At 40.2% G+C, this 16749-nt stretch overlaps 1 protein-coding gene across 4 annotated transcripts in view; it reads left to right on the forward strand.

Annotated features, from left to right (window-relative positions):
- The window catches only part of ncoa1 (nuclear receptor coactivator 1), a 95488-nt gene that overhangs the window by 63973 nt on the left and 14766 nt on the right, over positions 1–16749 (forward strand). For 3 of the 4 annotated variants that reach the window (XM_084953815.1, XM_084953817.1, XM_084953816.1), the window contains 13 exons: positions 293–459; positions 1562–1668; positions 1786–1963; positions 3935–4114; positions 6741–6833; positions 7560–7700; positions 8564–8711; positions 9840–10830; positions 12035–12244; positions 13036–13384; positions 14998–15168; positions 15840–15954; positions 16040–16208. In XM_084953815.1, coding sequence (XP_084809941.1) covers positions 293–459; positions 1562–1668; positions 1786–1963; positions 3935–4114; positions 6741–6833; positions 7560–7700; positions 8564–8711; positions 9840–10830; positions 12035–12244; positions 13036–13384; positions 14998–15168; positions 15840–15954; positions 16040–16208 — 3019 coding nt within the window. The remainder of the gene's footprint in view (positions 1–292; positions 460–1561; positions 1669–1785; positions 1964–3934; positions 4115–6740; positions 6834–7559; positions 7701–8563; positions 8712–9839; positions 10831–12034; positions 12245–13035; positions 13385–14997; positions 15169–15839; positions 15955–16039; positions 16209–16749) is intronic. The other variant, XM_084953818.1, reaches the window with a different exon arrangement.

Below are 16749 nucleotides of genomic sequence, written 5' to 3' on the forward strand. Positions count from 1 at the left end.
TAGTTTTCTCTGCTGCTTCTGCTCCTGGAGGGGTGCTGATAATTGCTTGTACATCATGGGTGATTTTGTTTAAATGTGTGTGTTCTCATATGTATCCATTAATCCATCAGTAATTGATTTTTTTTCTTCTCTTGTCATAATCTTTAAAAAAATTGCCAATACTTTTTGCTGCCATGTACACATTTAAAAAAAAGTCTGACACAAAGTTCATCCTTATTGATTGCATTACTAAACATGGCGATATAGTAATGCGTTATTACTAAAGTGTTCTTCGTCGGGTCTGTTTCTGCAGTGCGGAGAAGCGGAGACGGGAGCTGGAGTGCCGCTACATCGAGGAGCTGGCGGAGCTGTTGTCATCCAACATGGGCGACATTGCCAGTCTCAGCGTTAAGCCCGAAAAGTGCCACATCCTCAAGAGCACTGTGGACCAAATCCAGCAGATCAAACGGCGTGAGCAGGGTGAGGAAACACGTTTTCTGTACAGTGTCTCCACAATTTCTGTCAAATATTATGCTCTTTAATTTTCTTTATAATTTTCTGCGTAACTATAATGTAAACAAAAAAATCATAAAACATTTTATGTAAATGTTTAAACAAGGTTTGCAGGAGTAAACCAGGGTATGCAAAAAATAAACCTCCACATCTGTAAGATTTGTCACCTCAAGTTTTCAGTTGTGGGGAGGAAAGCCTTGGCCGTCTTTGTGAGGCCACTCATTGACATCGGTGCATTCCTAAGACTTTAAAACTTAAGTTTAACCATCACAAAATATCTGATAAACTTTCACCTTCTCCCTGACCTGAACCGGTTTTGTAACCTTAAGTGTAAAACCAAGCTTTTAACCTCAAACAGGGATTTGAAAGCTTGTCAAAGGAATGACGACTGGTCATGAAGTTTAGAAAATGTAACCACTCTGGTGGTCTAAAGCTGAACTTTTTTCAAATAATATAATATATTTTTTTGTCTTTGGTTTCCAGTAGTCTGTCTGCTCTGTGCAGCCACACACATATAGAGTGCTCTTTATTTCAAAACAGTAACTGTATGATAATAAATTGTAGCCGTACAAAATAACCTTTTTCATTCCATCCATGAACATGTGCTCCGCTTGTTAGAATAACACGGTAAAACTGTGATATTTACCTCAGTGTTTATTGTGCTATGAATGTCGCTGAGACTCAAAATGGGCTTTTTGTAGACACCAAATATCTCTGTTGGCATTAAAACCCCTTTTTTCATAGCATAGCAAACGTCATGTACGTGTTTTTAATAGTCCTGTCAGCGTTAATCTCATTAAAATGACTTTAACGCCATAACCGCATTAACGCGGCAAATCTCCGTTAGAGAGTTACCGCGGATCCGTCAACATGTTGACGCCGTGCAGAATCACTCATGACGACATTATGGCCTTAATGTAATTTTAACGAGATTAACAATGACAGCACTAGTGTTTAAAAATAGGCTACACTTTAAAAAAACAAAAACAAAGAACAACTGTATTGCAAAATATTTAATGTCTCTGTTGTTCTACACCCCCCCCCCCCCCCCCCCCCCCCCCCCGGACAGAAAAGGCAGCCCTCCTTTCTCCAGATGATGAGGTGCAGAAGAGCGACATCTCCTCCAGTAGCCAGGGACTGGTGGAGAAAGAGGCGTTGGGGCCCATGCTGCTAGAGGTAAAACAATACATAGGAAATCCTGGTTTGTGTGCCTAACATGTTGTTTACTCCTAACTAATACACATGTTCAGAAAATCTGATTTAGTTTTCCCTCTCTCTGTTCTTCCCGGTAAGGCGCTTGATGGGTTTTTCTTCGTTGTCAACCGGGAGGGGCGCATCGTCTTTGTTTCTGAGAACGTGACGAGTTACCTTGGATACACCCAGGAGGAGCTCATGGCCTCCAGCGTCTACAGCATCCTCCACGTGGGAGACCACAACGAGTTTGTTCGCAATCTGCTGCCTAAAAGCCTCGGTGAGTGAGCAGAATCGATTTTAAATGCAGCGTCTGCGTTTGCAGCCAGCGACTGCAATGTTTTTGAGGGATATTTAATAATCACTTTTTCAGCATTTTTAAATTTCACCATTTCCATGCCAATGAAACCCATTAAAGAGGCAATAAAACTCACTGTTAAAAAAGCAGAAGAATCTGTACACGGCACTCAAATCCAAATGATTAAGTTGCTTTATTAAAAGAAGATTTTGTAGCTAAGGCAAATTTAAAGAGGATGAACTGTGCAAATTTTAAATGAACAGAGTTTTAGTGCTTCTCACAAAGCTGCAAATTATGTTAAGGGAGGAAAGTGTGTAGAGGCGGCACATGCGTGGGTGAAGAGTATTGAAACATAGACTTTCTATTCTGTGACAGTGTATTTTTTTCTTTTGTGTGTGTGTGTGTGTGTGTGTGTGTGTGTGTGTTTAGCTCCAACCTTGAAGAGATTAGAATGGAAACGTAGGGGCCAGATGAGGGGGATTTAAGGACAAAAGATAACAGAGTGCACTAGGCAACAAGGTTGAATTGTTGTATTTTCCATTGGTCTTGTAATTCGGCACCAGGCACTCCAGTGCTTCTTTTTTTCTACTCAGAAACAGATTTTAAAGAAAAATAAACTCACAGAGACACTTAGCAGATGGATTTTTACCATCTTAGGTTGGTTGCAAACATTTAGCTTATTCTTAAATGCTTTAGTGCTTCTTCTTTGTGTTGCTTAACAAGGATTTGCAGCCCTTTGTAAATTAATATAAATTTTAATATTGTATTTAAAATTATTGTTATTTACTAAATGGACCCAGAACAGTAAATGGAAGGAGAGAAGAACAGATTCAAACTGAGTTTTTCTTCTTTGACAGTATATTTTAGCTGTTGGCTCTTCCTTTCAGTTGTCTGTTGATACCGCTGATTTAGCGCTGCAGCAGAAAACAATAGCGTGTATGAAAGAATCAGTAGACATAAAGTAAGAGGCTAAAACTAGTTAAAAAGAACACAAAATTATTGATTTATCTTTGATTAGGTGGCAGAACAAAATGCTTTTGTGCTTTTTAAATGTTTGCAAAGTTACAAAAATTGCATCAAAGCAGTTATCCTCTCCCACAAACACTGGCCCTGAATTGGCTGCACCTTGTTTCCTTTCTGTAACTTATCTACCTCACTGTGTATCAAATGTAACAGCTAGTTTGGGATTCAAACAAATAATCAGTTTATTTAAAGCTGTGAAAAGATTTGTGCTCTTCCAGCTTCATTGGTTTGTGGTTTTAAACTCATGAAGATATGTTGCTATGAAAGGCAAGTTTTTACCTTACGTAGTAATGTCATGCAGTACGCAAAAAAATAGAGCATTCCTTGTGCATGGAGAAAGCACATTAATAGTTAATTTTATTGCAGTTTCCATGCACTTCCAGCATCTGAGGAACTGAAAACCCAGTGCCTCTACAGTGCTAGGAAAATCCTCAGTTTTAGCCTCAGTGCTACATTTGCTTCGAATTTTATCCATTTTATTTTGTGGGTTTTTTGAGGAAAATATGATGCTGATATTAAGATCAGACATTCTCATCTAAGCTGTTGTCTTTTTGTCCTTTCACCATAAATCTCATTAAAGGAGTGATATTTGTGTAAGAAAGAATGAATGCATAGATGCAAAAAGTCTTTTCTTGTCTTTCAAATGTGTGCAGCAGATTTGGATTTGCAAATGCCCTATTGTCTAATTTTTAAAATGTGTGCAAAACGCATCAAAGCGTCCCACTGTCAGCATTTATTTTGCTGCACTTTGTGCAAATCAGACGAGCATTTGCATCTCTAGTTTTAGTGCTAAATTAAAAAAGGATGGCATTCCTGAGGGTGATTTGTACCAGGTTTAGTAAAGAGATTTTTATCATGAAGTGGTGGAAATGATGGAACTTTGTTTATTTTCTCTTTCCTCATCAATATTTAACTTTCTCTTTGTTATAGTAAATGGTGTCCCGTGGCCGCAAGAAGCTGGGCGCAGGAACAGCCACGCCTTTAACTGTCGCATGCTGAAGAGACCACCAGACGAGGTGGATTCGGAGAACCTGGAGGCCCGGCAGCAGTATGAGATCATGCAGTGTTTCACCGTGTCCCAGCTACGGACCATGCAGGAGGAGGGAGATGGTACATACATACTACAACACAGCAATGAGCCATTTCCTATACTGAATCAGTAGATTGTAGTTTTTAAAGCCAATATCAATAGGCACTAAGGCTCAGAGTATAAACTTACGATGATCATGGTTTGAACTGACTCAGTGTTAACAGCTGAATATAAATCTATTTAGGTATTGCACCAATGTGTGCATTCTGCACCATTCTTTGAAGAAAAAATATCTTGAACTTGCTCACCAGACTGGCTGGTATCAGTTTGCATGTTTAGGAATTGTTATATAAGACAGCTGAACAAGGGTGTCAAATTCAGGGCCGCACAGAGGAATAAGAATCACTTTCTTCTTCACATATGCCTACAAGTATTACCAAGCCTGTTTTACAGGCCTGAACATGACAGCTCAATAGCCATATAGGAAGTCTGGCTGGCTTCAGATTTGCCCCAGGTGGGATTTTGCTTTGACTTTGGCTCATGTGATATAGAACATAGAGCAGCGGGCCTGTTATTATTACATGTAACATCCTAATATCCTCCTGCTGTTCCCATGACTTTCCATGATCCTTGCCTTTAGCCTCGGCTGAGGTTTTACTGTTCTTGTCAGCACAGAGTTGTGGCTCTCACCACATTGTTCACCTATGACACAGTTCTTTGAGCATTTTGTATTTCCTTCTTAGCACATCTGTGTTTATCTGAAACGGCCTTTAAATGGAACTTATTACGCTTTTCTTTATTATACTTTCCTCATTTCCTGTTACGCATGTACTTGTACAGCAGTTTATGAGTTATTGTATTTATCCTTTCTTAGTGAGCTTCTTCACCTTTATAATCTATTTAAGTTACATTAAAGGTTGGTGGTGTTTTGGATGCTGTCGTATCTGATGAATGGATGATGGAGGAACAGCATACTGGAAGAACGCTTGCTTCAAGGAAGAGGAGCTGAAACGTCTTGTTTCCGGGAGATGATGAGCTGAAAGGCTGCACAAAATTCCAGTAAAGGATAAATAAGGATTTTTTTAAAATGTGAATCACGTAAAGCTGTTATAGTAGCAGAGTGTCTTTCTATCTATGGGTTTCCAGTGCACTCAGAGTTACAAAAAGACAAAGAATAGTTCTAGATATGGAGTTTTAATTAGTTATTTTTTAAAACTCTATTAGTAGTGTTTCTCTTAGGTGAGGGAAGCATGTTAAGATGTTTTCGCTTGTTGAAACGTGTTTATCTGTTTCTCCCGAATCCTGAAAATGTTCTTGGCTATGTCAGGAATTAATCCAATTTAAGAAAATAATGGATTTGGCTTACACAGAAGGTGATCATTGTTGATGGATAAATACTTCTTCTGCAGTTATTTTATGACTTTTTGCTGTTGATGCTGCCACCAAAACCTTTCAGTCGCTGGTTAATTGGACTGCCATCAGATTGTTGGGGGATGTTTTTAATGTTCTTTGGAGTCGCTGGCGCAGTATCCTTGATGAACTGTGTGATTTTTCTTTTTTCCTGCATTGCAGACTCATTGGGCTGTTTGTTCTGTCTGCTTTTTAGTCACTTTGATAAGAGCTGGCCTTGTGGATTGGAGGACTCTCTTCTTGTGTGTGGAATCTGGTTTAGTGGCTCCTACTTCATTGTTTGACATGTTTCTATAGAAAATTGGCAAGAAAATGTTATTTTTGTGTTCCAGCAAGCTATTGTTTCGTCCGTTTTGTAGTTCATTCATTGAACTTTTAACTATAAGTGTTTTTGTGTTATTTATATTTGTTGTATTTGTTGCCAAACGTCTTGAAAGAAACTGTTTCCAAACAGCTGAACTGGTTTTGCTTCTCTTGTTGACCAGAGTTTATCTTTCTGTCATCTTGACTTAAACTAATCTAAACTTGGGGAGTGAGTTTGGGCTTTAAGAGATGTGTGATACACTGTGAATGTTCTAGATTTACGGTGCAAGACAAAACAAGACCACCATTGAGGGGCAAAAAAATGCAGCACAATAAATGTTGCAAGCTGTTATTGTAATTGAACACTGGTTGCAAGAAGGAGGATGTGTAGTTGAAGGTCTTTGATATTCACCTTGATATACAGCGTAGGTATAGGGTGGGAATTTGGTCCCCGCTCTCCTGTCTCACAGTTCATACTTTTATTGCTATTTTTCAGTCTGTTTTTTGGATTGAATTCTTCATATATTTCAAGAATATCCAAAATCCACTGTAAAAAAGAATCTGTTGTATTTAAGAAAATTCAAAAGGTTTCCAAAGACAGCGATTTGTGTTAAGTAATAAAAATATGGACTGTATGCTCCCAAGTAATGGATATTTCTACTGCTATAGAGTTATTAATTATATTTCAGCTGATAACAACCTTGTTCAGCTGTTATCACCATATTAAGTAATAATATAACTGATGATCTTCTCTTTTGTGTTTTATCAGTCTTGCAGGTGATAAACATTTAAAACTAGTTTAATGAAATCCTGAAAAACCTTAAAAGTATTCAGCAATTTGTTGTCTTGACACAAAAGGGGGTGAATCTGTGTATCCCTTAGTCTTTCAATTCATTTATATCACCTCCATTCTTCAGCTGTTGTGAAGTTTTTCTTTCTTTTGCTGACTGCAACAAAAATTTACATAAACCTCGCTCCTTGTGTCCTCTTTAGACCTGCAGAGCTGCCTGATATGCATTGCCTGCCGGATGCCACGAACCCAGCCTGTCAGCACGGAGTCTTTTATTACAAAGCAGGATCCCACAGGTAAAACACACACGGGCGTAAGAAGAATCACGGGTGGGGGATTTTGAGACGTTAGAGTCATAGAAATTGAAGGGATACTTTACAGAGGAAATAAAAATCTCATCGTCTACACCCATGGTTCTCAAACTCTTACCTGTGAGGCTTTGGGGCCCTTTGTAGCACTGCCTGTGAGGTCAGCATTTATTTTATTCAACCACAGTTCATACCACGCTGTGATATATCATCACAGAACAAGACTTAGTAAGCACCTCTCTTCAGTTTAAACATTTCCCGTTCAAGACATTAAAGGAACTAAACCTTTATAACACAAAGAAGAATAAGGGGGGTGTCAAGAATTGAGCAGATACCTCACGTGTTGTTAAAAAGGCTGTAAATCAGTGTAAAAATCCAAATACTAACATATATAACCATCCTTTAAATTCTCATCTGCATCCCTCAATAGTATTTTCACTCCCTTACCTCGCGTTCAGTCACCAAAACTCAAACACATGTACAAAATTTGCTTTACTGTATTATTAGAATGAATTTATATCCCACCCAGGCGAAAGCCTAGAATCTTGAAAAATTATAGCAACAATGAGGCTTAAAGATCATTTTAGAAAGTATTCGGAGATTGTCCTTTTTTTTTAAAATTCGTTTCTCAAAGGTAACAGTGTGAAGTCTGCTGCAGTTGTTGAAATCAGTGCAGGCTGATCTTTTGTTTGTGTGTGTGGTGTTTTAATCCAGGGAAGATCATCTCCATAGAAACTAGTGCTTTGCGAGCGACAGGCAGGCCTGGATGGGAGGACCTGGTCAGGAAATGTATCTATGCTTTCTTTCAGCCGCAGGGCAAAGAGCCCTCCCACGCCAAGAAGCTTTTGCATGAGGGTGAGTAGCTACTATTGATTTTTTTTTTTCTCTCTTCACTCTCTCTCCCCCCCCTTTTGCCTCCACTCTCACAAATTATTGACACGCTCACTGCCGGCTCTGTCATGGCTGCAGGAGTTTCTGCAACATGTCAATGGCACTATAGTGAACTGAGTCGAATACTAAATATTAAAAACTTTTCAAACTAACTTGGATCCACCTACATCGAGAGAGGATGTTTATGTAGATTTATGGAGGTGATAACTTCGCTCTAGGCTTGTAACCAGTAATGAATGAGTTTGATTGATTAGTCTGTAAGGTTCCTGCAGCCCTGCAAATTATTATTCTTATTTTTTATTTAATTTATTTTTATTTTTTTACCAAGCAATAAATGCATACTTAACTTACTAAAAGATAAGGAACTAAAAGAAGTCGTCACACTTCAGAAGTTAGTTATACATCGACTGACTTGGCTTAATTTCAGCTCGGCTGCTAACAGAAAAGTGACACATTCCTGAGACGCTGCTCCTCCACATCAAAAGAAACCAGTTGAAGTGGTTCATGTATCTGAATTAGAGAACTCCTCTGTGAGACCATAACAAAAAAACAAACCCTGCGCTGGGAGCATCTTGGTGTCCCCCAGGAAAAGCTGGAGGAGGTGGCCGGGGAGGTATCTGCTCCTATGACCTGGATAACAACATGGATACATGAAGATATCTCTCATATTTTCAAGCTTATCAGAAATGGATGCGGTAAACCTAAAGCACATTTAAGCAGCAGGCTAAAGCCGAGGTGGAGCATCATCTGTCACTTATAACACAGATGTCTGCCTCAGAATGACCTTTTTAGGCCTAAATCCTTTATTTCTCTTTCATTCTCAACAGTGATGACACATGGGACCGCAATCAGCCCGCTGTACCATTTCACTCTGAGTGATGGCACTCCGCTTAGTGCTCAGACCCGCTGCAAGTTCTGCTGCCCCCCCAACCCTGATGTACAGCCCTTCATTATGGGCATTCACACTATTGACAGGTACTGTGACTGAACACACACACACACACAGGAGATGACTGCAACTGAGCCTAATCTTATTTATTAGTGGATAAAGTGATGTTTGACAACCACACGTAAAAGGTCAAAGATTTTAAAACTTTGTACTTCCATGGTCAGAATTAATTATCCAGTTTCAGAAGTTAGCCTTAGTGTAGATGTTATGATAGTAATTTACTTCACTTAGTGTCAGTAACAAGTGGTATCTCAGAGTAAAATTAATTTTCATCCACTGAAGTGTGCACAACATGCACCTGCAGAGTCCCATGCATGTTAGTTTCCCAGTTATGGTCTTTTGGGGGGGTGTTGAAGATGATGCTGGTATTTTCAAGGATTTTAAAAATGCTCTGACTTTCTCTGAAGTTCTACCAGCTGCGTAAAAGTGTAATTAAACTGCTTTTATGGTAAAATGGGTCAGTGATACTTTTCAGATGAATGTGCGCCTTACACAGTAATTTGATCATTTATGGCAGACTCATTGAATGTTACTGAGAGAGTAACTTGCCACAGCCATAAAGTGCTGGGATATCTTGAAAAGTGCTTGAATTCAAGGAAAAGTGTGGAAACCCAGTAAGGTTGTTGTTTTGGCTTGTTGTGACTGAATTCTTCAGAATTTCCTTTTCTCACTAGAGTTTATTGATTATTCTAGTTTATTTTATTATAATTTTTTGTTCCTCATATTTAATTGATATTGTCTTAATTAGATTAGATGAAACTTTACTAATCCCTCGGGTGGGTTCCTCCGGGAATTTCAGTAATGTACTGATTGGCCATTTTATTTAATTTTATTTGATGTTTTCTCTTCCATGCAAGGTGCAGTTTGACTTATTGATTGTTAACAGAAGTTTTTTAATCATCAGCAAACAAAAAGTGCTACGACAAGTGTTCTGATATGGATTTTCATTCTTAAAGCTTGTAATGGAGATAATGAATGTTTTTTTTTTTTCACTTTATTGATTACGGGGAGAATTTAAAGAGCAGCAGACAGAGAAGCCTGGATGACGCTTGAAGCCTGGATAAGGCAGACACTGATAGAAAATGGGGTGTTTGTGGACGTGATATAAAGATGTGGTTGACATCTTTAATTTTCCTTCCTTTTTCTTTTCCCAGGGAACACAACACTGCTAGCTCTCAGGAAAACACTAACCCCAGCCTTCCACCAACCCTGAGCGGTATCGCCCAAACTCCCTCCCGCTCCCCTTCCCTCCCCCCCAGCAGTAATTCAACCCAAGGCTCAAGTCTCGCCACCGCGGGCCTTCACACCAACAACAGCAATGCCTCTTCCCACGGACATAATCCAGCCACGCCGACAGGCTACCTGACACCCAATCGGACGAATTGTCCCCAGCAGGTCAACAGCCCCTCTCCTTTGAGCAGCCCACTTACAGCAACCCCTACCTCTTTTATGTCGCCCAGGATGCCACGGGCCAGTCCTGGGTTAGGTGGGAGCCCTCGGGTACCAGGGAACCCCTTCTCTCCCTCCACACCTGGCCTCCATTCCCCAGCTGGGGCTCTAAGCAGTGGAGGAAGCCTCAACAGGCAGCAGTCTAGTGGTGATGGCAACAGTAGCGCAAGCGGTGGGTCAACAGGGTCTTTCTCCCTGTCCTCTCCGGTCCTTCAGAGACAAGCCAGTGCACCCACCGGCTCCTCTATTCGACCTCCGTCAACAAAACCCTCAGATGGAGGTGAGGAAGGGGGAGAGGACTCTGTTAAAGCCCCCCTTTCTTCTGCCTCACAGCTGGGTAACCCCAGACTCAATCAGCTCCTGGATAGCAATGGGACAGGAGCTGACTCTAACAACAACAGCAACAGCATCCACTGCACCTCCTCACCTCATCCGCCTAACCCTGCTCCTGCCCCTCAGTGCCCTGCCTCCCACAGCAGTCTCACTGAAAGACACAAGATCCTCCACCGGCTGCTTCAGGACAGTAGTCCCAATGATGCCTCCACCACCAGTGAGGAAGGAATAAACAAAACTGAAGTTGAGATCAAGAAGGAGCCACCTGCCAGTCCGGCGCTGGGTGCAGGACCTCCCAAGAGCGACTCGAGAGAGCCACAGGACCACCAGTTGCTTCGTTTTCTCCTGGGTACAGATGAAAAGGTATAATATGGAAGCCTTATGTTATTAGATTACTGTTAGTCTTACAGTGGACGAGAGCCCGGACACAACCACTAGTGAAATGCTTAATGAAGTACAATTTAATAATGTTATTTATTTAATATTACTTCTGTGTTTTGCTACTTTATGCTTAAAATCAGCACATTTTGGATACAAATATTGCGCTTTGTACTTAAAACCATTTATTTTAAAGCTTTAGTTACAAGCAACTCCGCTAAACGATTGTTCTAGATAAAGCTGCCCAGCAGTGTACGGCAGCAAAATTAAAATTATACAGACAATTTGGAATCAATTACAATGATCCAGTATTAGAATATATATATACTGATTTTATTTTACATACTTTGTATTTTAGGTCCAAACTATGATAGTTTTACCTAAGTAGGTTTATGACTATTAGAGATCCAAAAGTCATTTGAAGTTGCCACTTTTTACACAATTCCAGCTGTATTGGAGTGCAGGGCTGCACATGAGCCTGAAAGTATTATTAATTGTCTTCTATACTGTATTTATTTCTAATCTGATATTCAAATTTGTTTCCTTTCTGCTGCCACATAAAACAAAAACTAAAAAAATAACAGTCTACAAACACATCCCTACTGAACCCAAAAGATGAGAATCAGAACCAGAACAGCATCTGAAATAATAGTTAATCATTTTCACTTATTGCAATAGGAGTCTAGAATATAGGGCATTGCAAATACTATAAAAGGAAACTTTAGCTTCTTTTTCTGGAATAAAATTTAAAGGAAACACAATGCAGTATAAAAATATATACTATACTATAATAATATAATAATATACTAATATACTAATATACTATTTGGTCTTTTTTAATGGTTGGATTGTTTTAATTTTAAAAGTCAAATATATTATAATTTAAGATGGTCTTTAATGTCCCATACAAACATACAGTCTTCTGTAAACTATGTGTTGGGATGCAGTCACTCTATGAAAAGGTAAAAATTAAACATAATAATTAGCTCATATTTTGATATAATTAATATTCAAACCTTACATTTAGGGTTCTCTGTATTATTACATTTTCGTAGATTTAAATTTCAGGTAAATGCAAGCAGTGCTTAAGTCCGTTAATTTATGATGAACATTTATTCTTTACTGTATACTACATTGTATTTGACTTCCTGATGTTTGGCGCCTGGCTGAAACCTTTTTGTTTTTGAAGGACTTGGACGACCTGCCACCTCCATCTGCTCTGAGCCTTCAGACAGTGAGAATTAAGGTAGAGAAGAAAGCTGGTGGGGAGGGAGTGACCTGTACAGGGTCAACGGTTGGCGCAGGAGGTGCAACCAAACTTGGAGGAGTGTCCAGCCCCAAATCGAGCCCTGTCAGAGAAAACCGCAGAGACAGCCGCAAAGACAGCCGAGACTCCATGGTACAGCTGTTGATATTGTGTTAATTTTTGAAAATTGGGCATTTAACATTTGTGTAAAGTAATAAAACAGAAGGCCTTCAGAGTGGGATTTCAACTACAGCTTAATGAGAACTTGTTTCAGATTGCCACTGCATCATCAGACCAATAAAATAACGCTTTAAAATGAGACTGCGACAGAAAATAATGAGGTAAAACGCCATTAGAGCAGCCAGGTTTAGGAAGTAAAACTAATGAACTGGTAAAAGTAAGAAAAATAGGGATTTTACTCGTCTGCTGATACGAGGTGTATTTATGGTCCCTATAGCCAAAACAGAAAATACCAGTCAGATTAACCCAGATTACAGAAAACACCTTTCAACAACCTAAATTGATCAGTAAGTGATCCAAGTGTCAAAAGCAACAGACTCTGATGAACTCTGTCCAACTTCAACCAATCAGACAGTCATAACGCGCAACTGTAATGACCCAGTAATGTTAATCTTCCCACCCTAAACGAGGACTTATTTTCAATCATGCTTGCGTGACACGGCGTTAAAAAGGATCTTTCTCAGTCAAGCCTTGGAATTTTCCTCTGAGCTTTGATCCTGTATTGCCAGTTGCAGGACAGCCGTTGTAAACCGAGTTGCATGTTTATTTTCTTGGACTTTGTCTCCACTGTGGGTTCAGCTACCATCTGTAGTCTTTGAAGTTTTCCCAACGCCCACTTCCCCCCTTTTCCCCAATTATCTTTTAATACTTTATTTTTAACACCTTTTATTTGCATTTCTTTTTCATTTGTTTCTTGCCTGTAGATTTCTAGTGTATCTGTTGATATGGACCCTCTCTCCCAGATGCTGCCTGGCTTCAGAGGCCCAGCTGGGGCCAAACAGGGCAGTGAGGATACACCAAACCCCGGAGGAGGCCCTCAACTTCAGTCTCCGGGCCCCCAGCCCCCAGCTACGCTCCAGTCCCCTGTGCCTCAGCTCCAGTCACCCCTGTCTCAGCCTCAGTCCCTCCCACAGTTGCAGTCCCCATCGCCTCAGCTTCACTCCCCTTCCCCCCAGCTCAAACTGCAGTCACCCACTCAGCTCCAACCCGGCGAGGCCAGCACTCCCCGCAATGTAAATGTGAAGAGAGAGCCTCCTGGCACTCCTAACAGAGGTACTGTTTCAGCTCGTGATGAATAAATCCTTGATTTCATTCAAATATCAGATTGTTTGTTATAATAGTTACTATTTTTGTTCTTTAAGTCGTTATTGGATAGTATTTTAATTGATTGGATTCAAAATAATTGTGTTATTGTTATTATTGCATTGATGGTAGTAGTAATGGTATGATCCAGAGTTCATTTTTATATTCTTAATGCCCTCTAGTGGCTTCCAGGAGCCATGTAACCAAACTCTTACTCTACTTCTTGTCACACTGCAGAGAAAACGTCTAAAGGTTTCCTCAGCTGTTTTCACACGTGAATCTTTCTAAATATCACCTGACAGGAGAAACAGGATCGGACAGTAGCCGGTCTTTAATCTTCCAGATCCCAAATATGAATTCCATATGCTGTTGAATTGTGTCAAAGCGGGAATAGCACAGCAAATAGTTCAGTTGATTTACCAATAGCAAGTGGGTTGTCACACATTCAGTGTACTGCATGCTCTATCCTGGCAGTGTGCTTACCTAATTCAGACAGAAGCTCAATTTGAATAGTCAAGAGTCTAATTGCTTTTGACATGGATAGAAAATGTCATGAGGAACAGAAAGCTGTAAGCAAAATTTATGAAACATTAGAAAAGAGAACCACAATGGCTAAAGAGTCAAACAGTACTTACTCTTGTATCTCACAAGAGTATCTCACACTTCTTTACCAAGCCTGGATTTTTTTTTTTTAAAGAATGTTTATTGTATAATGCTCGTCACATTAAGATTGGTTACCTTCTCTTCCTCCTGGATATATTCATTTTCCAGTAGCAAGAGCATGTCTGAAGTGGATTACGTCCTTCTTTGTCCTGCACGTCAAAGGACAAATCTCCCAAAATTGCTTGAAAATAAATGGATGCATTTTTGTCATAGCTAGGCTTTCAGTACAACTCCGGGTCTGCATGGTTGGATGCATTAGTGATGGGCAGGAGGAGGAGTATAGAGCACTAGTGGATGAGTTTGTGGATTGTCTGCTTCTGAATGTGAATAAGATCAGAGAGATGGGGATGAACTTCAGAAGGAAAGAGGTGGCTGCACACTCAGGATGTTCATGTGGTGGAGGTGTATACAACGATAGTCCAGACTGAACTGGAAGACCAACATAGAGGCTATATTCAAATTTGGGGATGAGTAGGCTCTGTTTCCTAGGGAAGCTGAGATCCGCACTGAATGCAGCAAAATGTTGGAGATTTTCTTTCATTCACATATAGCGAACACACTGTAATTGGGCTGTGGTCTGATCTGGTGACACTGACTGAATAAAATGATCAGTGATTGGCTGAAAGTTGGATACTTTCAAGGCTGTGGTGGAGAGGTGGTCACTGAGCAAACTGTTATCCATCGTTATTAGTCCTGACAACCCTCTGCACGGCTAACTGGACAGGCAGCGCAGCACGTTTGAGCTCATCTCCCGCAGCGACAGATGTTGGAAATATTTCATACCACATGATATCACCTCCTAGAATAAAATACATCTGCCAGATATTATTAGTATTTTATATTATGGGATACATAAAGTATTTCTTTCCTCATGAAATACTTCAAGTGATTTTCGCTGTGTCCTTGTGTTTGTGTCGCAGGGCTCAGTGATGGCAGACCGCCCTCTGGCTGCAGCCTTCAGAGTCAGTCTTCATTTGAGTTCTGCAATCCCGCCACTCCAAGCCAACAACCGGGACAAGGAGACCCCTTCCAGACCCCCCACAGTCCATTTCCAGAGGCCGAAGTTATGAACCCTTTCACCTCAACCACTGGTAAATAAGTGTACTGCAGCCACAGTTTGGTTACCCTGTGTAGTCAGAACTAAATTCTGCTATTAAAAAGAAATTCAGTGAAACAACAAACTTTGTAATGACAGCATAAATTATAATTGGATTATGCCACTCTGCAGGCTTCCCATCTCAGTTGAAATTGCTGAGCATCAACTGTCTTTCTTGCTTTCTGTGTTAGCAAACAGTGTAGCTTGTAGCAGCTGTGTAAGTGATTGAAAGTCAGTCTTTTTGGTTTAGCATGTGGATGAACTGCACAGTCCACAGCTACAACCAGACGGTAGCAAATTTAACGAGAAGGCCAGATTCCAAACTATCATGGGCCTGACATATAAATCAGGCTCTTGATAGATAGATATAAATTTATATATGATCAATTTTTTCACTCTACTTGAGAAGGGGGCAATATGATGCTACGTCATGGCTGCGTGGTAACGATTTTACCAAGATTAAATGAAGTATGTAACTTCCATATATATCTTGTTACCTGTTGATGGTGGAAGTAGAAAGTGTGTTTGTTTGTTTGAACAAAGGGAAGTAGAAGGCATCTAATATATGAAAAAAGTTGCACAGAGCACTTTAAACCTAAAGATTGCATGCTGTTGTTCATAAACATTTTTCTTCCACAAGCCTTAGTGTATGAATTTCCCTTTCAGGTCAAACCAAGATGGATGTGGGTGATTCCCAGTTTCAGCCTCTGGCTCTGTCTGACACCCTGACGTTTGATGGTCTGGGAACTCCTTTGCAGGCTCCTTTGGCATCACCACAAGAGTAAGTCTGATTTTATAAGTCTAAGCTGCTTCTTCACAGCCCAGAGGGGAGCGTGGGAAAGACGGTGTTTTGTCTTTTTGAGCAGGCAGTGTGTGCCCTGTACGCTGGATGAAGTGCTTGGCCCTCCAACCACACCTGAAGCCCGGAACGATGAGAAGGCTCTATTAGAGCAGCTGGTTAACTTCCTCAGTGGGACAGATGAAAGCGAACTGGCTGAGCTTGACAAAGCCCTGGGTATCGACAAACTGATACAGGTGAGTAGGTCATAAAGCTTGTAAGACAGTGGAAAGGCTTACTGAACTCTGAGTGCTTTTATACTACAAACACGTTAACAGAGCACTTTAGCTTTTGCTGTTGGACACTTTGACCAGCAGACTGGACTTTAAGCCCTGCAAAGGCTTTACAAGATTAATTTTAAGACCAGTGCATGATCATTAATTTTACGATGTTGCTATAATTAATCAAAACATTCAAAACAGTTGCTCAGCTGAAGCGCTGGCAGCCTCTGCTGGCCTTTTTTTGTGCCATCCACAAGGATTTGGCACAAGAAATATAAATAAAACTCCTGGACGGCATTCAAGTAAAACACAAGGTGATTCAATTAGTTTATAATGTTTACCTTTACTTCTGTTCAACTCTTCTAACCGCAGTCGTTTATAGTTTATTTTGGCTTGTTTAAAAGCAGATAAACTGCCAAATAATCACAGGCGATCTCTGGCTTTTATGCTTCTTTCAGTTCTTTGTAACACTCAGGTAACACATCAGATACGATTTAAATGGAATTAAAATATTTCA

The sequence above is a fragment of the Perissodus microlepis genome, chromosome 15 (genome assembly GCF_051167445.1).
Source record: "Perissodus microlepis isolate ML-2025 ecotype Zambia chromosome 15, ASM5116744v1, whole genome shotgun sequence".
NCBI classification, from domain to species: Eukaryota; Metazoa; Chordata; class Actinopteri; order Cichliformes; family Cichlidae; genus Perissodus; species Perissodus microlepis.